Source organism: Oncorhynchus kisutch, linkage group LG6, assembly GCF_002021735.2.
Source record: "Oncorhynchus kisutch isolate 150728-3 linkage group LG6, Okis_V2, whole genome shotgun sequence".
In the NCBI taxonomy this organism is placed as follows: Eukaryota; Metazoa; Chordata; class Actinopteri; order Salmoniformes; family Salmonidae; genus Oncorhynchus; species Oncorhynchus kisutch.
The window spans coordinates 9439735-9463770 of NC_034179.2; the positions used below are offsets into that span (position 1 = coordinate 9439735).

Here is a 24036-nt window from a genome sequence, read left to right on the forward strand (position 1 = left end):
ATGGAGTCCAGGTGAGTGACATATATAGGGAAGATAATCATGGAGGTGATGGAGTCCAGGTGAGTGGCAGATATAGGGAAGGTAATCATGGAGGTGATGGAGTCCAGGTGAGTGGCAGATATAGGGAAGGTAATCATGGAGGTGATGGAGTCAAGGTGAGTGACATATATAGGGAAGATAATCATGGAGGTGATGGAGTCCAGGTGAGTGACAGATATAGGGAAGATAATCATGGAGGTGATGGAGTCCAGGTGAGTGACATATATAGGGAAGATAATCATGGAGGTGATGGAGTCCAGGTGAATGACAGATATAGTGAAGATAATCATGGAGGTGATGGAGTCCAGGTGAGTGACAGGTATAGTGAAGACAATCATGGAGGTGATGGAGTCCAGGTGAGTGACATATATAGGGAAGATAATCATGGAGGTGATGGAGTCCAGGTGAATGACAGGTATAGTGAAGATAATCATGGAGGTGATGGAGTCCAGGTGAGTGGCAGATATAGGGAAGGTAATCATGGAGGTGATGGAGTCAAGGTGAGTGACATATATAGGGAAGATAATCATGGAGGTGATGGAGTCCAGGTGAGTGACAGATATAGGGAAGATAATCATGGAGGTGATGGAGTCCAGGTGCGTGTGACGATGGGGACTGGTGCGCGTGACGATGGGGACTGGTGCGTGTGACGATGGGGACTGGTGTGCGTGTAACGATGGGGACTGGTGCGCGTGACGATGGGGACTGGTGCGCGTGATGATGGGGACTGGTGCGCGTGATGATGGGGACAGGTGCGCGTGACGATGGGGACTGGTGTGCGTGACAATGGGGACAGGTGCGCGTGACGATGGGGACTGGTGTGCGTGTAACGATGGGGACTGGTGCGCGTGACGATGGGGACTGGTGCGCGTGATGATGGGGACAGGTGCGCGTGACGATGGGGACTGGTGCGCGTGACGATGGGGACTGGTGCGCGTGACGATGGGGACTGGTGCGCGTGATGATGGGGACAGGTGCGCGTGACGATGGGGACTGGTGTGCGTGACGATGGGGACTGGTGCGCGTGATGATGGGGACTGGTGCGCGTGATGATGGGGACTGGTGCGCATGATAATCAGCAGCCTGGTAACCTAGAGGCCGGAGAGGGAGTATAGGTGACCCTTTGTTTATTTTAATTTGATTGAATGAATGAATTGCTTCGCGCACAGACTAAAATAGTCCCCTTACTATAGTTAATATTTAACTGCTGTGACCATACAGCATACAGAAAATGGAGAGACATTATCTATATCTGCCCAGTTGACTCAGGACCCTAGCAACATCCTGATTTACAGAGTCCGTAGAGAATTCAGTACCCTAGCAACAACCTGATTTACAGAGTCCATAGAGGCTTCAGTACCCTAGCAACAGCCTGATTTACAGAGTCCATAGAGGCTTCAGTACCCTAGCAACAGCCTGATTTACAGAGTCCATAGAGGCTTCAGTACCCTAGCAACAGCCTGATTTACAGAGTCCATAGAGGCTTCAGTACCCTAGCAACAGCCTGATTTACAGAGTCCATAGAGGCTTCAGTACCCTAGCAACAGCCTGATTTACAGAGTCCATAGAGGCTCCAGTACCCTAGCAACAGCCTGATTTACAGAGTCCATAGAGGCTTCAGTACCCTAGCAAGAGCCTGATTTACAGAGTCCATAGAGGCTTCAGTACCCTAGCAACAGCCTGATTTACAGAGTCCATAGAGGCTCCAGTACCCTAGCAACAGCCTGATTTACAGAGAGTCCATAGAGGTTCCAGTAATCTAGGCCGCAGCACAGCTGCCCACAGTACTCCAATCAGAGCAGTATTCATATCCCCTTCCGGGCTTGCACGCAACACACATAGTGAAATACCACAAACCGTCTTTCAACAACAACCACCACAAATAATGTTTCAAATGATAAGAAATCTTCAAAGATTACAAATGAAAAATGTCTGTCTGGCTAAATTTGGCACTGAATGCAACTCAGTATTATTGTTGATTATTCTGTCCCAGTTAAATAAATGATCTGAATACATTTGGTACACATCCCCACCTAACAATTCATCAATAATCTGTCTGGTAATGTTATGACTGCCCAAACCATTCTGATAAACTCATTACTATTGATAAACAGACAGATCACTTATCTCATCTACGATGATGAGAACATTTCTAATTGAAATGAGAGGATGAGACCAAATTAAAATAAGCAATCAGTGACTTTATTTCTAGATAAGATACAAGTGACTCAAGATAATTTATGTGAGAGAGGAAAATTACATTAGTGGGAGTTGGGAGCTAATGAGCTGACTAATTGATTCTAATCTTAGTGTCACACCATCGTTTTATTAACAAGATGACTAAAGGGAATAGATGAATAGAAAACACAAGTTCCTTGGAAGACTAGCCCATTGTGGGCTAACAGAGATCCTAATAAATAATCAACTCCCTGCATGCGTTTCTGCAGAATCCCAGGAGGGTGGTCATAATATAATAACGATTGGGTGAAACAGTCCTGGGGAAATAGAATGCAACATCGAAATAAAGGACAACAAAATCAACCACCTGTAATTTGAACTTGTTTAGCTTTGAATAAATTGGTTGTGGCATCTGACTCACTGGAGAGATCTAAGCATGATGAAAAACAGGTTGTGACGCCACGGTGTTGGTACATGTGTGTTTTTAATGGGAGGACACTTTGAGTGGCTAACTCATTAACTCCACATGGTCTTATAGTCACTGCAGCTCCACACTTGATTATAGTTCTCACAATGCTAAGCAATAATCAACTGCCGCTGCCGTAGTAGTTCTACAAGTAGTAGTTCACTGTTCCCCATGTTACGCTTCTGTGTATAGCACAGTTTGTCCTGAGACTGCAGATACCGTGGAAAGATAGGGGGAGAGAGAGAGAGAGAGAGAGAGAGAGAGAGAGAGAGAGAGAGAGAGAGAGAGAGAGAGAGAGAGAGAGAGAAATGAGAGAGAGAGAGACAGAGAGAGAGAGAGACAAACGAGAGAGAGAGACAAACGAGAGAGAGAGAGAAATGAGAGCAAGCGAGAGACAAACGAGAGAGCGAGAGAAATGAGAACAAGCGAGAGCAAGCGAGAGAGACAACCGAGAGCGAGAGCAAGCGAGAGAGCGAGAGCAAGCGAGAGAGACAAACGAGAGACAAACTAGAGACAGAGAGAGAGAGAGCAAGCGAGAGACAAATGAGAGAGCGAGAGAGAGACAAACCAGAGCAATCGAGAGACAAACGAGGGAGAGAGAGAGTGAGAGAGAGTGAGAGAGTGAGAGATTGAGAGAGTGAGAGATTGTTAGTGAGAGAGAGAGATAGAGAGAGAGAGAGAGAGAGACAAACCAGAGCAATCGAGAGACAAACGAGGGAGAGAGAGAGTGAGAGAGTGAGAGATTGAGAGAGTGAGAGATTGTGAGAGAGAGAGAGAGAGAGAGAGAGAGAGAGAGAGAGAGAGAGAGAGAGAGAGAAAGGAGGGTAATGCACGTGGTCATTACAGACACTCAGGGAACCAGTAATGTAACTACAGCACTACAGGACTGTCCTGAGTCACGGCTCCTTAATCCACCATGAGATTTTAAGACATGCGATGCACCCTACATAGCTCCAAGGGGCTAACGTTAGGTACATGACCATACATTTGTTCATAAATGTTACATCCAGCAGTACAGTAACATCATCAAGGTGCCTCAATGCATTCACTCTTCACTGTAATGTAAAAAAATATTATATATTTATTTGGCTGTATCATATAGTGTTGTCAAAAAATAAATAGTTTGATCAGGATCCTTTCAGTGAGGCTAGAAACTAATAATTAGAAATTAGCATTACTCATATTAATACACCACAAGCATCTTTGCAGTAGATATCTCTACGTTCGATCACCACAAGCATCTTTGCAGTAGATATCTCTACGTTCGATCACCACAAGCATCTTTGCAGTAGATATCTCTACGTTTAATCACCACAAGCATCTTTGCAGTAGATATCTCTACGTTTGATCACCACAAGCATCTTTGCAGTAGATATCTCTACGTTCGATCACCACAAGCATCTTTGCAGTAGATATCTCTACGTTTAATCACCACAAGCATCTTTGCAGTAGATATCTCTACGTTCGATCACCACAAGCATCTTTGCAGTAGATATCTCTACGTTTAATCACCACAAGCGTCTTTGCAGTAGATATCTCTACGTTTAATCACCACAAGCGTCTTTGCAGTAGATATCTCTACGTTTAATCACCACAAGCATCTTTGCAGTAGATATCTCTACGTTCGATCACCACAAGCGTCTTTGCAGTAGATATCTCTACGTTCAATCACCACAAGCATCTTTGCAGTAGATATCTCTACGTTTAATCACCACAAGCATCTTTGCAGTAGATATCTCTACGTTCGATCACCACAAGCATCTTTGCAGTAGATATCTCTACGTTCGATCACCACAAGCATCTTTGCAGTAGATATCTCTACGTTCGATCACCACAAGCATCTTTGCAGTAGATATCTCTACGTTCGATCACCACAAGCATCATTGCAGTAGATATCTCTACGTTTGATCACCACAAGCATCTTTGCAGTAGATATCTCTACGTTCGATCACCACAAGCATCTTTGCAGTAGATATCTCTACATTTGATCACCACAAGCATCTTTGCAGTAGATATCTCTACGTTTGATCACCACAAGCATCTTTGCAGTAGATATCTCTACGTTTGATCACCACAAGCATCTTTGCAGTAGATATCTCTACGTTTGATCACCACAAGCATCTTTGCAGTAGATATCTCTACGTTCAATCACCACAAGTATCTTTGCAGTAGATATCTCTACGTTTGATCACCACAAGCATCTTTGCAGTAGATATCTCTACGTTTAATCACCACAAGCATCTTTGCAGTAGATATCTCTACGTTTAATCACCACAAGCATCTTTGCAGTAGATATCTCTACGTTTAATCACCACAAGCATCTTTGCAGTAGATATCTCTACGTTTAATCACCACAAGCATCTTTGCAGTAGATATCTCTACGTTTAATCACCACAAGCATCTTTGCAGTAGATATCTCTACGTTTAATCACCACAAGCATCTTTGCAGTAGATATCTCTACGTTCGATCACCACAAGCATCTTTGCAGTAGATATCTCTACGTTTGATCACCACAAGCATCTTTGCAGTAGATATCTCTACGTTCGATCACCACAAGCATCTTTGCAGTAGATATCTCTACGTTTGATCACCACAAGCATCTTTGCAGTAGATATCTCTACGTTTGATCACCACAAGCATCCTTGCAGTAGATATCTCTACGTTCGATCACCACAAGCATCTTTGCAGTAGATATCTCTACGTTTAATCACCACAAGCGTCTTTGCAGTAGATATCTCTACGTTTAATCACCACAAGCATCTTTGCAGTAGATATCTCTACGTTCGATCACCACAAGCGTCTTTGCAGTAGATATCTCTACGTTCAATCACCACAAGCATCTTTGCAGTAGATATCTCTACGTTCGATCACCACAAGCATCTTTGCAGTAGATATCTCTACGTTCGATCACCACAAGCATCTTTGCAGTAGATATCTCTACGTTCGATCACCACAAGCATCTTTGCAGTAGATATCTCTACGTTTGATCACCACAAGCATCTTTGCAGTAGATATCTCTACGTTCGATCACCACAAGCATCTTTGCAGTAGATATCTCTACATTTGATCACCACAAGCATCTTTGCAGTAGATATCTCTACGTTTGATCACCACAAGCATCTTTGCAGTAGATATCTCTACGTTTGATCACCACAAGCATCTTTGCAGTAGATATCTCTACGTTTGATCACCACAAGCATCTTTGCAGTAGATATCTCTACGTTTGATCACCACAAGCATCTTTGCAGTAGATATCTCTACATTTGATCACCACAAGCATCTTTGCAGTAGATATCTCTACGTTTGATCACCACAAGCATCTTTGCAGTAGATATCTCTACGTTTGATCACCACAAGCATCTTTGCAGTAGATATCTCTACGTTTGATCACCACAAGCATCTTTGCAGTAGATATCTCTACGTTCGATCACCACAAGCATCTTTGCAGTAGATATCTCTACGTTTGATGAAAAATAATATGTACATAAAAATATATGGATGAGCAATGGCCGAACGGCATACGCAAGATGCAGTAGATGGTATAGAGTACAGTATATACATATGAGATGAGTAATGTAGGGTATGTAAACAAGATGCAGTAGATGGTATAGAGTACAGTATATACATATGAGGTGAGTAATGTAGGGTATGTAAACAAGATGCAGTAGATAGTATAGAGTACAGTATATACATATGAGATGAGTAATGTAGGGTATGTAAACAAGATGCAGTAGATGGTATAGAGTACAGTATATACATATGAGATGAGTAATGTGGGGTATGTAAACATTATATAAAGTGGCATTGTTTAAAGTGGCTAGTGATACATTTACTACATCCAATTTTTGTTATTATTAAAGTGGCTAGAGATTTGAGTAAGTATGTTGGCAGCAGCCACTCAATGTTATTGATGGCTGTTTAACAGTCTTTTGGCCTTGAGATAGAAGCTGTTTTTCAGTCTCTCAGTCCCAGCTTTGATGCACCTGTACTGACCTCGCCTTCTAGATGATAGCGGGGTGAACAGGCAGTGGCTTGGGTGGTTGTTCTCCTTGATGATGTTACCTACCCTCACCACCTGGGCGCGGCCCGTCAGGAAGTCCAGCACCCAGTTGCACAGGGCAGGGTTCAGACCCAGGGTCTCGAGCTTAATGACGAGTTTGGAGGGTACTGTGGTGTTGAATGCTGAGCTGTAATCGATGAACAGCATTCTTACATAGGTATTCCTCTTGTCCAGATGGGTTAGGGCAGTGTGCAGTGTGGTTGAGATTGCATCGTCTGTGGACCTATTGGGGCGGTAAGCAAATTGTAGTGGGTCTAGGATGTCAGGTAGGGTGGAGGTGATATGGTCCTTGACTAGTCTCTCAAAGCACTTCATGATGACGGATGTGAGTGCTACGGGGCTATAGTCATTTAGCTCAGTTACCGTAGCTTTCATGGGAACAGGAACAATGGTGGCCCTCTTGAAGCATGTGGGAACAGCAGACTAGGATAAGGATTGATTGAATATGTTCGTAAACACACCAGCCAGCTGGTCTGCGCATGCTCGGAGGACGCGGCAAGGGATGCCATCTGGGCCGGCAGCCTTGCGAGTTTTGGTAGCGGTCCGTGTCGGTGGCACTGTACTGTCCTCAAAGCGAGCAAAGAAGTTGTTTGTCACGCCCTGGTCGAAGTGTTATTGTGTTTGTCTTTATTTATTTGGTCAGGCCGGGGTGTGACATGGGTTTATTGTGGTGTGTTTTGTCTTGGGGTTTTGTTAGTTATTGGGTGTGTGGCTTAGTGGAGGTATCTAGCAAAGTCTATGGCTGTCTGGAGTGGTTCTCAATCAGAGGCAGGTGTTTATCGTTGTCTCTGATTGGGAACCATATTTAGGCAGCCATATTCTTTGAGTGTTTTGTGGGTGATTGTTCCTGTCTCTGTGTTATTGCACCAGTTTAGGTTGTTTCGGTTTTCACGTACGTTTATTGGTTTTTGTATTTATCGTGTTTATTCTTCTATTAAACATGTATCGAATTAACCACGCTGCATTTTGGTCCGACTCTCTTTCACCCGAAGAAAGCCATTACATTGTTTAGTTTGTCTGGCAGCAAGACATTGTGGTCTGCGACAGGGCTGGTTTTCTTTTTGTAGTCCGTGATTGACTGTAGACCCTGCCAAATACTGTACCTCTCGTGTCTGAGCCGTTGAATTGTGACTCTACTTTGTCTCTATACTGACGCTTAGCTTGTTTGATTGTCTTGCAGAGGGAATAGCTACACTGTTTGTATTCAGTCATGTTTCCGGTCGCCTTGCCCTGCTAAAAAGCAGTGGTTCCTGCTTTCAGTTTTGCACAAGCATGTTTGCAATAGATATCTCTACATTCGATCACCGCAAGCTTTGCTATCAGCAAAATGTTTCAACTTAATTTTTCCCCCTCTTAAGCATCAGGCTGCGTTTAGCGGGGTTGATCTTCTAAACACGAAACGAGAGTCTTTACATAACATTTCTGGCAATAGGAATTTGCATGTCACCTCCCAGTGACCACAGTAGTTCAACAGAGAGGACCACACAGGAAACGTATTCTGGTTATGAGTGATTCTGTCTTGATTCCTCTTTTTCTACTCATGAAATCTGGTTGGGGGGTTGATGAATGTCACCAGGTTGTCCACTTGATATGGGTTAAATATAAAGGTTATTTACAGTATCGACTCGGAAGGTTTGTCACAAACTAATTAGGAAGGATTGGTGAGACTATTTGACGTACAATGTATGTACTGTAATGATACGCTGTTAAGAGTCGATGACATACAGGTTAAATAGAGAGGTGACGATACCCTCTGTACCCTTCATCACCCTCTCTTTAACTAGGATCCACCTTTTCAATGATAACAAATTGCCTTCTATGGATCAGGGGAATCTGATCCTAGATCAGCACTTCTACTCCAAGACCCTTTTAGAATACAGACCAGGCCACTTCCGTTATGGAAGCTGGGTTTAGGGTGATCCATCAATATCCTTTCTGATGCTTTTCAACAGAGAAGAAAACATTGCCACCAACTCACAGAAGTAGATGTTTTCCTCGAACATAACCTTAAAAATCTCATCCACCCACGACCCATAGCAGGGCTGGTTTCCTGGAAGCCAGCCCAGCCCAGCCCAGCCCAGCCCAGAACACCTCTCCTGGGCCAAACAGCAGGGTCAAACAGCTCTAAACGACGAGGTGGGCGGCAGGCAGGAGGAAGGGAACAGAACAGAACAACGAGAACACTACCCCATAGTACAGCTGTTGTTCTCTTTAATCAATTCACCGCTGAGCTGAATACGAGCTCTCTCTCTCTGATTGTCTCTCTCTCTCTCTCTCTCTCTCTCTCTCTCTCTCTCTCTCTCTCTCTCTCTCTCTCTGTAACTCTCACACACACACCATCTGAGCTGAAACATTGAGCAGTACTCTGTTCCAGCCAAGCCAGAACAACGCTAGAGATCCCTGAGGCTCGGAAGCTATAGGATCACTGTTCTTTACTGCTCTCTGCCTTCCCTTTAGAAAATTGCTTTGCTCTTTGCTCTTTGCTCGGGCTGTGAATGGAATTCCAGGAGTGAAAATCCAAGCTGGAATCAATTGAGGCAATGGTCATAGTTGAGTCAGGATTTCTTTGTAATGTCCCGCTGTCGTTTGTTTTGTTTGTGTCTATTTATCATTTTTCCACAGTAATGAATTCATGCAACTTGGGTGGTACACCATTTGTATCCCGTACATATGACTAACTTAACTTGAAACTTGAATCCACACTACCGTTCAAAAGTTTGGTGTCACTTAGAAATGTCTTTGTTTTTGAAAGAAAGAAAAAAAAAATGTTGTGCATTAAAATAACATAAAATTGATCAGAAATGCAGTGTAGACATTGTTGTAATGTTGTAAATGACTATTGTAGCTGGAAACGGCTGATTTTTTATGGGATATCTACATAGGCGTACAGAGGCCCATTATCAGCAACCATCACTCCTGTGTTCCAATGGCATGTTCATCATTTTAAAAGGCTAATTGATCATTAGAAAACCCTTTTGCAATTATGTTAGCCCAGCTGAAAACTGCTGAAAACACCTGTGTACTACTCCCTTCACAGAACAGTGCAAACTGGCTCTAACCAGAATAGAAAGAGGAGTGGGAGGCCCCGGTGCACAACTGAGCAAGAAGACAAGTACATTAGAATGTCTAGTTTGAGAAACAGATGCCGCACAAGTCCTCAACTGGCAGCTTCATTAAATAGTACCTGCCAAACACCAGCCTCAACGTCAACAGTGAAGAGGCGACTCCGGGACGCTGGCCTTCTAGGCAGAGTTACAAAGAAAAAAACATATCTCAGACTGGCCAATAAAAAGACAAGATTAAGATGGGCAAAAGAACTATGACAGTGGACAGAGGATCTCTACCTAGAAGGCCAGCATCCCGGAGTCGCCTCTTGACTCTTGAGACAAGTGTTTTGCGGGTACTATTTAATGAAGCTGCCAGTTGAGGACTTGTGAGGCGTCTGTTTCTCAAACTAGACACTATAATGTACTTGTCCTCTTGCTCAGTTGTGCACCAAGGCCTCCCACTCCTCTTTCTATTCTGGTTAGGGCCGGTTTGCGCTGTTCTGTGGAAGGGAGATAGTACACAGCATTGTACGAGATCTTCAGTATCTTGGAAATTTCTCACATGGAATAGCCTTCATTTCTCAGAACAAGAATAGACTGACGAGTTTCAGACGAAAGGCCTTTGTTTCTGGGCATTTTGAGCTTGTAATCGAAACCACAAATGTTGATGCTCCAGATACTCAACTAGTCTAAAGAAGGCCAGTTTTATTGCTTCTTTAATTAGAACAACAGTTTTCAGCTGTGCTAACATAATTGCAAAAGGGTTTTCTAATGATCAATTAACCTTTTAAAATGATAAACTTGGATTAGCTAACACAACGTGCCATTGGAACACAGGAGTGATGGTTGCTGATAATGGGCCTCTGTATGCTTTTGTAGATATTTCATAAAAAAATCTGCAGTTTCCAGCTTCAACAGTCATTTACAACATTAACAATGTCCACACTGTATTTCTGATCAATATGATGTTATATTAATGGACAAAAAAATAGCTTTTCTTGAAAACTCAAATGATGTCAACATACATTTTCTACACTTTTTCACCAAAAACAACTTAGTTTTTTTTTGTCAGTGAAGGGAAACGTGAGTGTAACTAGGGCAGCCAGGCTAATGCACCAAGCAGTTTGTTCCAGCAGTTAATCTCCTTGGTCTACAGAGAGAGCAGTACACACGCACACACACACACACACACACGCACACACACACACACACACACACACACACACACACACCCAAACACACACACACACACACACACACACACACACACACACACACACACACACACACACACACACACACACACACACACACACACACACACACACACACCCAAACACACACACACACACACACACACCTTCTCTAATCAAAGAAGACAAAACACCAAGTGGGCGCCTAAAGCTCTCCCTTAATGTGGACACGGACCAGGCAGGTCAGACTCCCATAATGCATCACTTCACGCCTTTCACTCAGGGGGTACTGAGCTGTTATTGGCCTCTGACCCATGAGTCTATGGCTGCATTACAAAAGGCACCCTATTCCCTATGTAGCGCACAACTTTACCTAGGACTCTGGTCAACAGTAGTGTACTATATACCAGGAATAAATAGGACTCTGGTCAACAGTAGTGTACTATATACCAGGAATAAATAGGACTCTGGTCAACAGTAGTGTACTATATACCAGGACCAATAGGACTCTGGTCAACAGAGGCAGGGTAGCCTAGTGGTTAGAGCGTTGGACTAGTAACCGGAAGGTTGTGAGTTCAAACCCCCGAGCTGACAAGGTACAAATCTGTCGTTCTGCCCCTGAACAGGCAGTTAACCCACTGTTCCCAGGCCGTCATTGAAAATAAGAATTTGTTCTTAACTGACTTGCCTGGTTAAATAAAGGTCAAATAAATAAAAAATATACCAGGACCAATAGGACTCTTGTCAACAGTAGTGTACTATATACCAGGAATAAATAGGACTCTGGTCAACAGTAGTGTACTATATACCAGGACCAATAGGACTCTGGTCAACAGTAGTGTACTATATACCAGGACCAATAGGACTCTGGTCAACAGTAGTGTACTATATACCAGGAATAAATAGGACTCTGGTCAACAGTAGTGTACTATATACAAGGACCAATAGGACTCTGGTCAACAGTAGTGTACTATATACAAGGACCAATAGGACTCTGGTCAACAGTAGTGTACTAAATAAGGAATAGGGTTCCTGTGACTATGAGTTTAGGTGAAAGCAGCCACAACAGGGTGATGAAGAGGCTGCATTAACATGGGTATGAATTATCCCAGTCAGCCACACCAGGGTTAGGAAGAGGCTGCATTAACATGGGTATGAATTATCCCAGTCAGCCACAACAGGGTGATGAAGAGGCTGCATTACCATGGGTATGAATTAGCCCAGTCAGCCACAACAGGGTGATGAAGAGGCTGCATTAACATGGGTATGAATTATCCCAGTCAGCTACAACAGGGTGATGAAGAGGCTGCATTAACATGGGTATGAATTATCCCAGTCAGCCACAACAGGGTGATGAAGAGGCTGCATTAACATGGGTATGAATTATCCCAGTCAGCCACAACAGGGTGATGAAGAGGCTGCATTAACATGGGTATTAATTAGCCCAGTCATGGAATGTGATGTCTCGTTAGCCTCGTTAGCTCTAATGGCTGTCTGACACAGGAGCACCACAAGCATCTGCCTGACTCTGTTGCCCAGGAAAACAGAAAACACGATACTAGGAAGGGCTAATTGCCTCAGATATGATGCTGGTTTCCTCAGACATGAAGCTGGTTGCCTCAAACATGATGCTGGTTGCCTCAGACATGAAGCTGGTTGCCTCAGACATGATGCTGGTTGCCTCAAACATGATGCTGGTTACCTCAGACATGATGCTGGTTGCCTCAGCCATGAAGCTGGTTGCCTCAGACATGATGCTGGTTGCCTTAGACATGAAGCTGGTTGCCTCAGACATGATGCTGGTTGCCTCAGACATGAAGCTGGTTGTCTCAGATATGATGCTGGTTGCCTCAAACATGATGCTGGTTGCCTCAGACATGATGCTGGTTGCCTCAGACATGATGCTGGTTGCCTCAAACATGATGCTGGTTGCCTCAGACATGATGCTGGTTGCCTCAAACATGATGCTGGTTGCCTCAGACATGATGCTGGTTGCCTCAGACATGATGCTGGTTGCCTCAGACATGATGCTGGTTGCCTCAAACATGATGCTGGTTGCCTCAAACATGATGCTGGTTGCCTCAAACATGATGCTGGTTGCCTCAAACATGATGCTGGTTGCCTCAGACATGATGCTGGTTGCCTCAGTGTGACGACCCTCCCACTCTGTGACGCCCCTCCCACTCTGTGACGCCCCTCCCACTCTGTGACGACCCTCCCACTCCGTCTGCCGAATTCTTTCTCTTTGCTCTTGTTTTCCTTAATAGGATGTCGGTGGGCGGAGCCGGGAGGGTCGTCAGAGAAATGGGACACCCCTGTGCTCGGGTGTGTCACCAGGACAAATACACCACTTCCCCATTCATTGAGGAGACTCTCTCTATGCAGACACATTTACAGATTTTGGTTGTGGCTGTTTTGTTTGTTTGCGTTGGCACCTTTCAGCACCCCTCATTATCACATGTAAACACGCGACCACTCACTTACACTACTGACTAAACACACACTGTTGTTAATTGTATTTACGTTACTTCAGTTAATAAATATATTTTGTTATTCTTTATCTCCACATTGTCTCCCTTTTGTTACGAACTTCGAGCCGGTTCGTGACATCAGACATGTCATAGATGTCATAGATGCATGCACACGTATGCACACACACGCAGCTCACTCATCACATTATCTCCTTAGGCATCTACATGTTTACGATAGAGAAGAGGCAGGCCATTGGGGATATGGTATAGAATAGAGTGGGAATACTATGGGAATGTAGTCTGGGATCTGCCCCACTGGAATGTCAGGAATGAGAGTTGGGGGGTTAGAGGTCATGGCATCGAGTATAGGGGGGGGGGGACGTGTGGTCTTGCCATCAACACGCCATCCTTCTGTCTCCATGTTCCTGCCAGTACACATCTCTCCCACACATAATCATCGACACAAAGAACACAATGTACCAGAGGAAGGGGATGGCATAGTTATGTAGGCCAGCTACTTATCAACTTTATCAATGAAAATGAAGTGTAGCGAATACTGCACGAGTATAAATACGCTAAATATACAAAAGTATGCGGACACCCCTTCAAAGTAGTGGATTCGGCTATTTGAGTCACTTCCGTTGCTGACAGGTGTATGAAATCGAGCACACAGCCATGCAGTCTCCATAGACAAACATTAGCAATTGAATGGCCTTACTGAAGAGCCCAGTGACTTTAAGCGTGGCACTGCTCTGGTAGAGCTGCCGTGGTCAACTGTAAGTGCTGTTATTGTGAAGTGGAAACGTCTAGGAACAACAACGACTCAGCCGCGAAGTGGTAGGTCACACAAGCGCACAGAACGGGACCACCGAGTGCTGAAACGTGTAAAAATGGTCTGCCCTCGGTTGCAACACTCACTACCAGAGTTTCAAACTGCCCATTGGTTAGCAACGTCAGCACAAGAACTGTTTGTTGGGAGCATCATGAAATGGGTTTCCATGGTCGAGCAGCCTCACACAAGCCTCACGCAATCCCAAGGGTTGGCTGGAGTGGTGTAAAGCTCACCGCCATTGGACTCTGGAGCAGTGAAAACAGGTTCTCTGGAATTCTGAATCATGCTTCACCATCTGACATTCTAGACGATTTTGTGTTTCTAAGAGAATGTAATTCTAAATACAACTGCATTTAATAACTTTGTCAAATGAATGAAATCACAAACAAGGCATTAAGCTTAAGTTACAAGGCAATACTTACATTAAACAAGCATAATTCCAGACATATACAGTGCATTCGGAAAGTATTCAGACCCCTTCCTCTTTTCCACATGTTGTTAATTTATAACCTTATTCTAAAATGGATTAAATAAAAAATAAAAATCCTCATCAATCTACACACAATACCCCATAATCATCAACAGTTGATAAACTACCTTATAAACCCCTTTGTAAATCATTGTATGTGTTAGTGAGTATTGAATGGCAGGTCACACTTCACTGGCTATCTGCATTGTCATTGTACCTTAAACGTGCATTGTATATCTCTACATCTGTACTTGTACTGTATATTGTCATCCCGGGTGGCGCAGTGGTCTGAGGCACTGTATCTCAGTGGTAGAGGTGTCACTACAGACACCCTGGTTCAGTGGTCTATTCACTGCATCTCAGTGGTAGAGGTGTCACTACAGACACCCTGGTTCAGTGGTCTAAGGCACTGCATCTCAGTGGTAGAGGCGTCACTACAGACACCCTGGTTCAGTAGTCTAAGGCACTGCATCTCAGTGGTAGAGGCGTCACTACAGACACCCTGGTTCAGTAGTCTAAGGCACTGCATCTCAGTGGTAGAGGCGTCACTACAGACACCCTGGTTCAGTGGTCTAAGGCACTGCATCTCAGTGGTAGAGGCGTCACTACAGACACCCTGGTTCAGTGGTTTAAGGCACTGCATCTCAGTGGTAGAGGCGTCACTACAGACACCCTGGTTCAGTGGTCTAAGGCACTGCATCTCAGTGGTAGAGGCGTCACTACAGACACCCTGGTTCAGTGGTCTAAGGCACTGCATCTCAGTGGTAGAGGCGTCACTACAGACACCCTGGTTCAGTGGTCTAAGGCACTGCATCTCAGTGGTAGAGGCGTCACTATAGACACCCTGGTTGCAGTGACTTAGACTTAACATGTAGCACTACACTGAGAGACACACAGCAGTACAGCATGAGGTTCAGCGGTCACTCACCAGGGCTTTAGTCTCCTCCTCGTCTTTGTAATAGTGTAGCTGTTCCCCTCGAAGTACGAACCAGCGTGTGTGCCAAGTCTTCACAAAGCCTCCCTGCTTCCTCAGCCAGCCACACCTGATGACGTTCTGCCTGCCCAGGCCTCGGCCATGCTGGGGACTACTGTTGGACACTGCCTGCTCTTCCATGGTGGTGGTCAGGCAAGAAGATCTCTAGAAGATCACCCTGTTAGCAGCAGAGAAGAAAGAAGAAGGTTATTGAAGCCAACTTTAATATAGAGGACAGGAGAGCTGAAGGTCCCTAATAGTTGCTCTGTTATCCGATAATGCCAGAATCTATTGATCCGTGAAGCCGAACGGCATTACTACCAGAGAAAGCTCCTAAATTAATGTTACTCCGGCATGACCTCAAGTCAAGAGAAGCTGTAGACAGAACAGCTGATCGTGCAGATATAAGAACTGACTTGTAAGGCAGACCCCAAAGTGACTTTCCCATCAACTGTGTATAATATTATAGGCACAATGCAGGGCGGCAGGTAGCCTAGTGGTTAGAGTGTAGAGGAGGTAGGGTAGCCTAGTGGTTAGAGTGTAGAGGCGGCAGGGTAGCCTAGTGGTTAGAGTGTAGAGGCGGCAGGGTAGCCTAGTGGTTAGAGTGTAGAGGAGGCAGGTAGCCTAGTGGTTAGAGTGTAGAGGAGGTAGGGTAGCCTAGTGGTTAGAGTGTAGAGGAGGTAGGGTAGCCTAGTGGTTAGAGTGTAGAGGCGGCAGGTAGCCTAGTGGTTAGAGTAGAGGCGGCAGGTAGCCTAGTGGTTAGAGTGTAGAGGCGGCAGGTAGCCTAGTGGTTAGAGTGTAGAGGCGGCAGGTAGCCTAGTGGTTAAAGTGTAGAGGTGGCAGGTAGCCTAGTGGTTAGAGTGTAGAGGTGGCAGGTAGCCTAGTGGTTAGAGTGTAGAGGTGGCAGGTAGCCTAGTGGTTAGAGCGTTGGACTAATAACCGGAAGGTTGCAAGTTCAAACCCCCGAGCTGACAAGGTACAAATCTGTCGTTCTGCCCCTGAACAGGCAGTTAACCCACTGTTCTTAGGCCGTCATTGAAAATAAGAATTTGTTCTTAACTGACTTGCCTAGTTAAATAAAGATCAAATAAATAAAAGAAACAACTATTCAATTAGGTTTTGTAACTCTTGTCACAGAAGTGGTCATAAAATACAGAAATGTTGAGATGATGTTTGGTCTCAATTCTACTAGATTTTGAGCTTTCTCCTTAAACCTTTGGATGTTGATTATTTGACGATAATGTGTTAATAATTTCTTCCTTTGCAACTCATTAATTTCTATGTCCATTTGTGATGACTATAATACAGTAGGGTGACTTTGGTGAATGTGCTTTCTGTGACGTGTACAGAGTGCTAGATCAAATGTAATGGCTCATTGTAAGACACAAAGAATAGTTTGTTATCCCAAGCGTGGTGCATACGGCCAGCTGAGTGTAATACTGTAGATGTGGGTGTGCTTTGAAAAGTCATTGTTTTGTTATTCACAGAATGGCCATAGATCTTTCACCACTGGTATGCTAATGTCGGGTGCTGTAAACTGAGATACATTTCAAATGTGAAAGTTCTTTTGATTTAACTTCAACAATTGTTCTTGATTATTTCCAAATTCTGATTCGTTGTTTTATTTTCTCATATGATTTTCTCTCAAAGGTCTCAAAGGTAGTAGGAGAGTTAGAGAATTTTAATTTAAAATATACTTTTTATGATAGTTATCTTTTATATCTTTAGTATTCATCTGACGGTTTTGATAAAACTATATCTGAAGTTGCTATTGACCAATCAGATAAACAGACTATTTTATGTTCATTGAAATGTGGATTAATCTGTGATGTAATGTACCTTCAGTTATGTGTTTGGTCTTACAAGGAAGAACGGAACATTCTTTTGTAGCTTGCTTACAGGAAACGTGTTACCTAAGGACATTTGTATGTCTAAAGAAGACAATGATACCAGCCTAAAGGACACTTCTGGGGCGATGCTGCTAGCACCATGAACTACTTGGTCACAAGATTGTCTACAGTGACTACAGTGCTGGCCGTCCAAATCGAAACACTTCTGTCTGATGCGGAATAAGATGTGTTCAAGGGTGGAGGAGGATGTAGGGCTAACGTCCCGAAGTGACTCTTCTTATTAACTGTATACAAGAATGTCCTCTGCGTTGTTTTTTATTTATTTATTTCTTATTTCACCTTTATTTAACCAGGTAGGCTAGTTGAGAACAAGTTCTCATTTACAACTGCGACCTGGCCAAGATAAAGCATAGCAGTGTGAACAGACAACACAGAGTTACACATGGAGTAAACAATTAACAAGTCAATAACACAGTAGAAAAAAAAAAGAAAAAAATAGAGTCTATATACATTGTGTGCAAAAGGCATGAGGAGGTAGGTGAATAATTACAATTTAGCAGATTAACACTGGAGTGATAAATGATCAGATGGTCATGTACAGATAGAGATACTGGTGTGCAAAAGAGCAGAAAAAAAAGTCAAATAAATAAATAAAACAGTATGGGGATGAGGTAGGTAAAAATGGGTGGGCTATTTACCGATAGACTATGTACAGCTGCAGCGATCGGTTAGCTGCTCAGATAGCAGATGTTTAAAGTTGGTGAGGGAGATAAAAGTCTCCAACTTCAGCAATTTTTGCAATTCGTTCCAGTCACAGGCAGCAGAGAACTGGAAGGAAAGGCGGCCAAATGAGGTGTTGGCTTTAGGGATGATCAGTGAGATACACCTGCTGGAGCGTGTGCTACGAGTACGTGTTGCCATCGTGACCAGTGAACTGAGATAAGGCGGAGCTTTACCTAGCATGCACTTGTAGATGACCTGGAGCCAGAGGGTCTGGCGACGAATATGTAGCGAGGACCAGCCGACTAGAGCATACAGGTCGCAGTGGTGGGTGGTATAAGGTGCTTTAGTAACAAAACAGATGGCACTGTGATAAACTGCATCCAGTTTGCTGAGTAGAGTATTGGAAGCCATTATGTAGATGACATCGCCGAAGTCGAGGATCGGTAGGATAGTCAGTTTTACTAGGGTAAGTTTGGCGGCGTGAGTGAAGGAGGCTTTGTTGCGGAATAGAAAGCCGACTCTAGATTTGATTTTAGATTGGAGATGTTTGATATGAGTCTGGAAGGAGAGTTTACAGTCTAGCCAGACACCTAGGTACATATAGATGTCCACATATTCTAGGTAGGAACCATCCTGGGTGGTGATGCTAGTTGTCTTAGGAATTCAGCCTTCTCTGTGTTGATCTCGCCAACCCCCATTGTCTCACCTCTGAGGAGCAGAGGTGACGTCATGTAGGTCTGATATCTGATTGGAGGTTAACTTTATAGTAATACAATTGGTCAACAACTCAGATTTTGAATCAAAACAACTCAAATGCTTATAAAAGGGTCTTAGATTCATTGTTCTCTCTCTCTCTCTCTCTCTCTCTCTCTCTCTCTCTCTCTCTCTCTCTCTCTCTCTCTCGTAACTTAAGCTTTATGCCTTGTATATGAATTAATTCATTTTGCAGAGTTATGAAATACACTTGTATTTAGAATTCCATTCTCAGACATTTACTAATTGTCTTTTGCTGTAACTCAACTATAGTGTTCTGTTACGGTAAATCAAATATAGTGTTCTATTACTGTAACTATAGTGTTCTATTACTGTAACTCAACTATAGTGTTATATTACTGTAACTATAGTGTTCTATTACTGTAACTAAAGTGTTCTATTACTGTAACTATAGTGTTCTATTACTGTAACTAAAGTGTTCTATTACTGTAACTATAGTGTTCTATTACTGTAACTATAGTGTTCTGTTACTGTAATTATAGTGTTCTATTACTGTAACTATAGTGTTCTATTACTGTAACTATAGTGTTCTATTACTGTAACTATAGTGTTCTATTACTGCAACCATAGTGTTCTATTACTGTAACTCAACTATAGTGTTCAATTACTGTAACTAAAGTGTTCTATTACTGTAACTATAGTGTTCTATTACTGTAACTTAACTATAGTGTTCTATTACAGTAACTATAGTGTTCTATTACTGTAACTATAGTGTTCTATTACTGTAACTATAGTGTTCTATTACTGTAACTTAACTATAGTGTTCTATTACTGTAACTTAACTATAGTGTTCTATTACTGTAACTATAGTGTTCTATTACTGTATCTCAACTATAGTGTTCTATTACTGTAACTATAGTGTTCTATTACTGTAACTCAACTATAGTGTTCTATTACTGTAACTATAGTGTTCTATTACTGTAACTAAAGTGTTCTATTACTGTAACTATAGTGTTCTATTACTGTAACTATAGTGTTCTATTACTGTAACTATAGTGTTCCATTACTGTAACTCAACTATAGTGTTCTATTTCTGTAACTATAGTGTTCCATTACTGTAACTCAACTATAGTGTTCTATTACTGTAACTTAACTATAGTGTTATATTACTGTAACTAAAGTGTTCTATTACTGTAACTATAGTATTCTATTACTGTAACTCAACTATAGTGTTCCATTACTGTAACTCAACTATAGTGTTCTATTACTGTAACTATAGTGTTCTATTACTGTAACTCAACTATAGTGTTCTATTTCTGTAACTATAGTGTTCCATTACTGTAACTCAACTGTAGTGTTCTATTACTGTAACTATAGTGTTCTATTACTGTAACTTAACTATAGTGTTATATTACTGTAATTAAAGTGTTCTATTACTGTAACTATAGTGTTCTATTACTGTAACTCAACTATAGTGTTCTATTTCTGTAACTATAGTGTTCCATTACTGTAACTCAACTATAGTGTTCCATTACTGTAACTCAACTATAGTGTTCTATTACTGTAACTATAGTGTTCTATTACTGTAACTATAGTGTTCTATTACTGTAACTCAACTATAGTGTTCTATTACTGTAACTATAGTGTTCTATTACTGTAACTATAGTGTTCTATTACTGTAACTATAGTGTTCTGTTACTGTAACTATAGTGTTCTATTACTGTAACTATAGTGTTCTGTTACTGTAACTATAGTGTTCTATTACTGTAACTATAGTGTTCTATTACTGTAACTATAGTGTTCTATTACTGTAACTATAGTGTTCTATTACTGTAACTATAGTGTTCTATTACTGTAACTCAACTATAGTGTTCTATTACTGTAACTATAGTGTTCCATTACTGTAACTCAACTATAGTGTTCTATTACTGTAACTATAGTGTTCTATTACTGTAACTATAGTGTTCTATTACTGTAACTATAGTGTTCTATTACTGTAACTATAGTGTTCTATTACTGTAACTATAGTGTTCTATTACTGTAACTCAACTATAGTGTTCTATTACTGTAACTATAGTGTTCTATTACTGTAACTATAGTGTTCTATTACTGTAACTATAGTGTTCTATTACTGTAACTATAGTGTTCTATTACTGTAACTATAGTGTTCTATTACTGTAACTATAGTGTTCTATTACTGTAACTATAGTGTTCTATTACTGTAACTCAACTATAGTGTTCTATTACTGTAACTATAGTGTTCTATTACTGTAACTATAGTGTTCTATTACTGTAACTATAGTGTTCTATTACTGTAACTCAACTATAGTGTTCTATTACTGTAACTATAGTGTTCTATTACTGTAACTATAGTGTTCTATTACTGTAACTATAGTGTTCTATTACTGTAACTATAGTGTTCTATTACTGTAACTATAGTGTTCTATTACTGTATCTCAACTATAGTGTTCTATTACTGTAACTATAGTGTTCTATTACTGTAACTCAACCATAGTGTTCTATTACTGTAACTATAGTGTTCTATTACTGTAACTCAACTATAGTGTTCTATTACTGTAACTATAGTGTTCTATTACTGTAACTATAGTGTTCTATTACTGTAACTATAGTGTTCTATTACTGTAACTCAACTATAGTGTTCTATTACTGTAACTATAGTGTTCTATTACTGTAACTATAGTGTTCTATTACTGTAACTATAGTGTTCTATTACTGTAACTATAGTGTTCTATTACTGTAACTATAGTGTTCTATTACTGTAACTCAACTATAGTGTTCTATTACAGTAACTCAACTATAGTGTTCTATTACTGTAACTCAACTATAGTGTTATATTATTGTAACTCTCGTGTTCTGTTACTGTAACTTAACTATAGTGTTCCATTACTGTAACTATAGTGTTATATAACTGTAACTATAGTGTTCTATTACTGTAACTATAGTGTTCTATTACTGTAACTATAGTGTTCTATTACTGTAATTATAGTGTTCTATTACTGTAGCTATAGTGTTCTATTACTGTAACTATAGTGTTCCATTACTGTAACTCAACTATAGTGTTCAATTACTGTATCTCAACTATAGTGTTCTATTACTGTAACTATAGTGTTCTATTACTGTACCTATAGTGTTCTATTACTGTAACTATAGTGTTCTATTACTGTAACTCAACTATAGTGTTCTATTACTGTAACTATAGTGTTCTAATTCTGTAACTATAGTGTTCTATTACTGTAACTATAGTGTTCTATTACTGTAACTATAGTGTTCTATTACTGTAACTATAGTGTTCTATTACTGTAACTATAGTGTTCTATTACTGTAACTATAGTGTTCTATTACTGTAACTATAGTGTTCTATTACTGTAACTATAGTGTTCTATTTCTGTAACTATAGTGTTCTATTACTGTAACTATAGTGTTCTATTACTGTAACTATAGTGTTCTATTACTGTAACTATAGTGTTCTATTACTGTAACTATAGTGTTCTATTACTGTAACTATAGTGTTCTATTACTGTAACTATAGTGTTCTATTACTGTAACTATAGTGTTCTATTACTGTAACTCAACCATAGTGTTCTATTACTGTAACTATAGTGTTCTATTACTGTAACTATAGTGTTCTATTACTGTAACTCAACCATAGTGTTTCTATTACTGTAACTATAGTGTTCTATTACTGTAACTATAGTGTTCTATTACTGTAACTCAACCATAGTGTTCTATTACTGTAACTATAGTGTTCTATTACTGTAACTATAGTGTTCTATTACTGTAACTATAGTGTTCTATTACTGTAACTATAGTGTTCTGTTACTGTAACTATAGTGTTCTGTTACTGTAACTATAGTGTTCTATTACTGTAACTATAGTGTTCTGTTACTGTAACTATAGTGTTCTATTACTGTAACTATAGTGTTCTGTTACTGTAACTATAGTGTTCTATTACTGTAACTATAGTGTTCTATTACTGTAACTATAGTGTTCTATTACTGTAACTCAACTATAGTGTTCTATTACTGTAACTATAGTGTTCTATTACTGTAACTATAGTGTTCTATTACTGTAACTATAGTGTTCTGTTACTGTAACTATAGTGTTCTATTACTGTAACTATAGTGTTCTATTACTGTAACTATAGTGTTCTATTACTGTAACTATAGTGTTCTATTACTGTAACTATAGTGTTCTATTACTGTAACTATAGTGTTCTATTACTGTAACTCAACTATAGTGTTCTATTACTGTAACTATAGTGTTCCATTACTGTAACTCAACTATAGTGTTCTATTACTGTAACTATAGTGTTCTATTACTGTAACTATAGTGTTCTATTACTGTAACTATAGTGTTCTATTACTGTAACTATAGTGTTCTATTACTGTAACTATAGTGTTCTATTACTGTAACTCAACTATAGTGTTCTATTACTGTAACTATAGTGTTCTATTACTGTAACTATAGTGTTCTATTACTGTAACTATAGTGTTCTATTACTGTAACTATAGTGTTCTATTACTGTAACTATAGTGTTCTATTACTGTAACTATAGTGTTCTATTACTGTAACTATAGTGTTCTATTACTGTAACTCAACTATAGTGTTCTATTACTGTAACTATAGTGTTCTATTACTGTAACTATAGTGTTCTATTACTGTAACTATAGTGTTCTATTACTGTAACTCAACTATAGTGTTCTATTACTGTAACTATAGTGTTCTATTACTGTAACTATAGTGTTCTATTACTGTAACTATAGTGTTCTATTACTGTAACTATAGTGTTCTATTACTGTAACTATAGTGTTCTATTACTGTATCTCAACTATAGTGTTCTATTACTGTAACTATAGTGTTCTATTACTGTAACTCAACCATAGTGTTCTATTACTGTAACTATAGTGTTCTATTACTGTAACTCAACTATAGTGTTCTATTACTGTAACTATAGTGTTCTATTACTGTAACTATAGTGTTCTATTACTGTAACTATAGT

The 24036-nt window shown here is 40.8% G+C and overlaps 1 protein-coding gene across 2 annotated transcripts in view; it reads right to left on the minus strand.

The window, feature by feature from the left end:
• Nucleotides 1-24036, minus strand: part of arhgap24 (Rho GTPase activating protein 24) — a 230172-nt gene that overhangs the window by 179951 nt on the left and 26185 nt on the right. The window contains exon 2 of one of the 2 annotated variants that reach the window (XM_031826117.1): nt 15685-15907. In XM_031826117.1, the coding sequence (XP_031681977.1) occupies nt 15685-15870 (186 nt within the window). In that variant the 5' untranslated portion in view covers nt 15871-15907. Of the gene's footprint in view, nt 1-15684; nt 15908-24036 lie in introns of those variants that run through there. The other variant, XM_020486874.2, reaches the window with a different exon arrangement.